Here is a 6,706-nt window from a genome sequence, read left to right as displayed (position 1 = left end):
CTGACTTAAACTCTGGCCTAAGCGGAGCGACACAAGACTCCACCAACCAATGTCACAAAATGCGGGCTCAAAATTAAACAAAAAATATTTTTCATATTTTTTAATTTCTAAGGAGGGTGGATGGGTTGCTGCGGGATTGTTGGAGTGCAGCTATTTAGTGCCAGGCAGGCCAGTCAGGGTGTCGAACCCCCCCCCCCCCCCCGTCACTCTCTAACAACGCTACTGATAATAAAGGGTAGATAAAGAACTTCGGATATTAACATAAGGGAAAACTTTTCTACTTTAAAAATGCTTTTGTAAGCAGGTTTCCCAGGTTTTGCTTATGTATGAGTCAGTTTTGCTTATGTATGAGTTTTGCTTATGTATGTATCAAGGTCGTGCGACTATTTAATAAATAGGTCGCATGTAAGCAAAAAGTAAGTTAAAAAAAATTGTCATATAAAAGCCATACGTTTCAAAAGAATGATAAATTTCCTTTAATATTATTTGATAAATATTGTAATCCAGCGCTGTTATATATTGATGCTCCCATGACAATCCTCCTTGGAGGCCAAAGTAATATTGCCTTTAAAGAAAACAAAATGTAAAATAATAAGCTTTCTTATAATCTCTGATGCATATTTCCTTCAGAAATAATTCCATGGATGCATAAAACACTTTGTTTATTTCACTAGTTTACATTTGTTGCATGAACTTTTCGATGTTTGTCAAGAATTGATTTTTGTGCAAAACATTTCCCACAATCAGAACAAGAAAAGGGCCTTTCACCATTGTGGATCCTCTGATGCTGAATAAGAACAGACTTGTATGTGAATGCTCTTCCACACTCTGAACAGGGGAAAGGCTTCTCTCCTGTATGAATTTTTTTATGTCGAATAAGATCCGATTGAAATCGAAAACATTTGCCACATTCAGGACACAAAAACGGCTTCTCTCCTGTATGAATCTTTTGATGTTGAGCAAGATGTGATTTCTGAGTAAAGGATTTTCCACAGTCAGAGCAAGTGTATGGTTTGTCACTAGAGTGGATCAGAAGATGTTCACCAAGAGATGATTTTTGATTAAAACATTTCCCACACTCTGGACATGCATATGGCTTTTCCCCAGTGTGAATTCTTTGATGTTTAAAAAGAACAGATCTCTGAGCAAAACTTTTTCCACAATCAGAACAGGAAAATGGCTTTTCACCATTATGAATTCTCTGATGTTGTATAAGTACTGATTTATAGGTAAAACTTCTTCCGCACTCAGAACATGCAAAGGGCTTTTCCCCTGTGTGGATTCTCTCATGTCGAATAAGATCTGATTTATATGAAAAGCACTTCCCACAATAAGAACATGAAAATGGCTTCTCACCATTTAGAACTCTCTGATGAATAGACAGAGGTTTATATCTGCCACGGCCTGTGCTACTAGACTCTACGTTAGACAAACATTGCTCATGTTTATAGAGCAGGGGTGATAGGTATTCATTGTGGACTGAGTGTGGAATAATGGTATCTTCTGTTATCAAAACTGGTGTGATTTCATCATCTTGTATTTTATACTGAGTAGGTAAAGAAAAATGTTGTTCTGAGGTATTCCTGCTGCTATGTGCATTTCCTAAGGAAGAAACAAAATACTTGAGTAAATATGGCCTTTAAACAATATGTTTATTATGTAATGCATTTGAACACCTGTTCCACAGCATTACCAAATGTCAGTGTAAAATGTAAGTCATGGTCACATAATGACAGGGTAATTTTTGCAAGAGTAACCCACCTGCACTATTATTTTATCTTAGGGGTGCAAATGGATTACAAACTGCCCTTAATCCCTTAAAAACACAGCCCATTTGGCCATAGAGATGAGCACATTTTTTAAAAATTCATTTCGGCTGAATTTTCGGATACGCATAGGGTGTGTGCTGGGTTAGTGAAATAATATTGTTATTCAGTATGACATGCACATCAGAGGCGTTGCTATTAGAATCACTGTCGCAGAGCGGCACAATGACAGAGCCTGGAGGTGGCATCAGTATGAAGACAACATATAGTGGCTGAATGTCACAGCATGGAGGTAGCGGCAGCATGAGGAGACCATATAGTGGTTGAATGACACAGCCTGGAGTTGGCGGCAGCATTAGGAGAACATATAGTGGTTTATTGATACAGCCTGGAGTTGGTGGCAAGATGAGGAGACCACATAGTGGCTGAATGACACAGCCTGGAGTTGGCAGCAGCATGAGAAGACCATATAGTTACATAGTTAGTATGGTCGATAAAAGACATATGTCCATCAAGTTCAACCAGGGAATTGAAGGGTAGGGGTGTGGCATGATATTGGGGAAGGGATGGGATTTTATATTTCTTCATAAGCATTAATGTTATTTTGTTCCAGGAATGTATCTAATCCTGTTTTAAAGCTGTTAATTTTTCCTGCTGTGACCAGTTCCTGAGGTAGACTGTTCCATAAGTTCACAGTTCTCATGGTAAAGAAGGCGTGTCACCCCTTGAGACTAAACCTTTTCTTCTCCAGACGGAGGGAGTGCCCCCTCGTCCTTTGGGGGGGGGGGGGGGGTTTAACCTGGAACAGTTTTTCTCCATATTTTTTGTATGGGCCATTAATATACTTATATACATTTATCATATCCCCCCTTAAACATCTCTTCTCAAGATTAAACAATTGTAACTCCTTTAATCGCTCCTCATAGCTAAGATGTTCCTTGCCCCATATTAGTTTAGTCGCACGTCTCTGCACCCTTTCCAGCTCTGCAGTGTCCCTTATATGGACTGGTGCCCAAAACTGAACAGCATATTCCAGGTGAGGCCGTACCAATGCTTTATAAAGGGGGAGTATTATGTCCCTGTCCTTCGAGTCCATGTCTCTTTTTATACATGACAATATCCTGCTGGCTTTGGAAGCAGCAGCCTGACATTGCATGCTATTCTGTAGTCTGTGATCTACAAGTACACCCAGATCCTTCTCTACCAGTAACTCTGCGATGCATGCATGTTATTAGTACCCAGATGCATAAATTTACATTTATCCACATTGAACCTCCTTTGCCAAGTGGATGCCCAGACACTTAGTCTATCCAAGTCATCTTGTAACCTATACACATCCTCTATAGACTGTACTGTGCTACAAAGCTTGGTGTCATCTACAAAGATAGAAACAGAGCTGTTAATGCCATCTTCTATATCATTGATAAATAAATTAAACAACAGCGGTCCCAGTACAGAACCTTGGGGTACACCACTAATTACCGGGGACCAATCAGAGTACGAATCATTGACCACCACTCTCTGGGTACGATCCATGAGCCAGTGTTCAATCCAGTTACAAACTAAAATTTCCAAACTCAAAGACCTTAACTTACCTGTCAGACGTCTATGAGGGACAGTAGTGGCTGAATGACACAGCATAGAGGTGGCAGCAGCATGAGGAGACCATATAACGGCTGAATGACACAGCCTGGAGTTGGCGGCAGCATAAGAAGAACATATAGTGGCTGAATGACGCAGCCTTGAGGTGGCGGATGCATGAGGAGACCATATAGTGGCTAAATGACAGCGTGGCGGTGACGGCAGCATAAAGAGACCATATAGTGCCTGAATGACACAGTATGGAGGTGGTGGCCGCATGAGGAGAACATATAGTGGCTGAATGACACAGTCTGGAGTTGGCGGCAGCATGAGGAGACCATATAGTGGCTTAATGACACAGCCTGGAGTTGGTGGAAGCATGAGGAGACTAAATAGTGGCTGAATAACCCAGCATGGAGGTGGCGGCAGCATGAGGAGGCTGTATAGTGGCTAAATGACACAACGTGGAGGGAGTGGAAGCATGAGGAGACCATATAGTGGCTGAATGACAGCGTGAAGTTTGTGGCAGCATGAGGAGAACATATGGTGGCAGTATGAGACAGCTTGGAGGTGGCAGCAGCAGAATCAGGAGTCCAGAAAGTGACAGAGTGGTGCGGTGGGTGGAAATACCAGTACCCGGTGACGAAGGTGGGTGAAAAAAGGAGAACTTGGCATCAGATGTGTGGCATCAAGCGGGTGGTAGGCAGAAGAAAACGGTATCTTTTGTAAAAGTGTTAGTGTGCACAAGTAAGTATTGAGGATATGCATTACGTAAAACTTAATTTTTAATAATATGCTTAGGATAACATATATGGACCCAAATTATTTTTTTTAATCAAACAAAAGGAAAGGTGTGCAAAAAACACCATGTGCCACCTACACCACCAAGTATTGATGTGATACAAAGACCTTTAAAAGGTTGAAGGGAACAACGTATGGTCCATTGTGGGGGTAAACACTTCCCCTGTAAGGCCATACTCTCGCGTTAGTAATTCCCTTCTTGGCAAGTGTTACTCGCCCTAAAAAGGGCGACCCACACAGGAACCTCTCCCAATTTCCACCTACAAACACTGCCTTTTCCCAGGGTTTTTAGGTGGAAACAGGGATTGGTCCCTGTGTGGGGCCACCCTTTTTAAGATGATTAATGCTTTCCTCGAAAAGGTGTAAGGGAACAACTTATTGTCCATTGTAGCAGGAGGGCGTAAAAACTTCCCTTGTAAGGCCCTACTCTCGCCTTATTAATTCCCTTCTTGGCAAGTGTTACTCACCCTAAAAAGGGTGGCCCCAAACAGAAAACTGGGAAATGACAGTGTTTGTAGGGGGAAATAGGGAGAGGCTCCTGTGTGGGGCCACCCTTTTTAGGTACTTACAGGGGAAGTTTTTACCCCCACCAGTTACATTAGACCATACATTGTTCCCTTCCACCTTTTAGAGGTCTTTGCCTCACATCAATACTTGGTGATGTAAGTGGCACATGGTGTTTTATGCACACCTTTCCTTTTGTTTGATAGGATAAAATATATGTACCTACATGTTTTTTTTTCAAAGAAAAGTTAAGTTTTAGTTAATGCATATCCTCAATACTTACTTGTGGTCTGATGCCGAGGAATGTCTGTAACTGGGGAGCAGCACCTTAACCCCTTAAGGACACAGGGCGTATCCATACACCCCCGTTTCCAAGTCCTTAAGGATACTTGGATACTCCCTGCGCATTTCCGGCCCCCACCGCTAGCCGGAGGGGAGCCGGAGGGGAGCCGGTGCCAGATGCCTGCTGAAATCGTTCAGCAGGCATCCCGGCATATCGCCCAAGGGGGTCATGATGACCCCCCATGTCGGCGATGGCCGCAGATCGCTGAACAATTCAGCCCAGCGATCTGTGGCAGATTCCGGGTCAATCGGGTCTCTAGTGACCCAGTGACCCGGAATTACTGGCTGATCGGGGCTGTCTCTGATGGCCGTCTCTGATTTTTTCTATGGAAAAGTGTACCTTCAGCTGTTGTATAACTACAAATCCCAGCTTGCACAATCAGCTAAAGTGCATGCTTGGAGTTGTAGTGGTGCATCTGCTGGTTGCATAACTACAACTCCCAGCATGCCCGTTGGTTGTCGGTGACTGCTGAGAGTTGTAGTTTTGCAACAGCTGGAGGCACACTGGTTGTGAAACACTGAGTTAAGTAGCAAACCAGTGTGTCTCCAGCTGTTGCATAAATACAATCCCCAGCCAAAGTAGTATGCCTCCAGCTGTTGCATAACTACAAGTCCCAGCATGCCCTTCCGCTGTCCGTACATGCTGGGGGTTGCAGCTTTTGCAACAGCTGAAGGCACACTGGTTGCAAAACACTGAGTTTGTTACCAAACTCTGTGTTTCACAACCAGTGTGCCTCACGCTGTTGCAAAACTACAACTCCCAGCATGCAGTGATAGACCGTACATGCTGGGAGTTGTAGTTTTGCAACAGCTGGAGGTATTTCCCCCCCCCCCCCCCCAATGTGAATGTACAGGGTACACTCACATGGGCGGAGGTTTACAGTAAGTATCCGGCTGCAAGTTTGAGCTGCGGCAAATTTTCTGCCGCAGCTCAAACTGCCAGCGAGAAACTACTTGTGAACCCCCGCCCGTGTGACTGTACCCTAAAAACACTACACTACACTAACACAAAATAAAAAAAAAAGTAAAAAAACACTACATATACACATACCCCTACACAGCCCCCCTCCCCTCCCCAATAAAAATGAAAAACGTCTGGTACGGCACTGTTTCCAAAACGGAGCCTCCAGCTTTGTCCCAGTATTGTCAGATAGCCACTGACTGTCCAGGCATGCTGGGAGTTTTACAACAGCTGGAGGCCCCCTGTTTGGGAATCATTGGCGTAGAATACCCTTATGTCCAATCCCTAATTTAGGCTTCAAATGCGCATGGCGCTCTCACTTTGGAGCCCTGTCGTATTTCAAGGCAACAGTTTAGGGTCACATATGGGGTATCGCCGTACTCGGGGGAAATTGTGTTACAAATTTTGGGGGGTATTTTCTGCTAATACCCTTTTTTTAAATGCAAAAATGAAAAATTTGGGGGGAAACAAGCATTTTAGGTAAAAAAAAATTTTTTTTTACATATGCAAAAGTCGTGAATCACCTGTGGGGTATTAAGGTTCACATTACCCCTTATTACGTTCCCCGAGGGGTCTAGTATCCAAAATGGTATGCCATGTGGGTTATTTCTTTTTTTTTTTTTTGCTGTTCTGGCACCATAGGGGCTTCCTAAATGCGGCATGCCCCCAGAGCAAAATTTGCTTTCAGAAAGCCAAATGTGACTCCTTCTCTTCTGAGACCTGTAGTGCACCAGCAGAGCACTTTTCACCC

The 6,706-nt window shown here is 43.5% G+C and overlaps 1 protein-coding gene across 1 annotated transcript; it reads right to left on the bottom strand.

Moving 5' to 3' along the window:
• Nucleotides 1-537: 537 nt before the first annotated feature.
• Nucleotides 538-5,060, bottom strand: LOC130283181 (gastrula zinc finger protein XlCGF7.1-like). Its single transcript, XM_056532384.1, has 2 exons — nt 5,042-5,060; nt 538-1,602 (listed from the first exon to the last, which is right to left on the bottom strand). The coding sequence occupies exons 1-2, from the start codon at nt 5,058-5,060 to the stop codon at nt 671-673; spliced, it is 951 nt and encodes a 316-aa protein (XP_056388359.1). The 3' UTR covers nt 538-670.
• Between the last annotated feature and the right edge of the window lie 1,646 nt (nt 5,061-6,706).

This window comes from Hyla sarda, chromosome 7, assembly GCF_029499605.1.
Source record: "Hyla sarda isolate aHylSar1 chromosome 7, aHylSar1.hap1, whole genome shotgun sequence".
Lineage (NCBI taxonomy): Eukaryota > Metazoa > Chordata > Amphibia > Anura > Hylidae > Hyla > Hyla sarda.
This window is presented reverse-complemented; position numbering and strand designations above follow the sequence as displayed.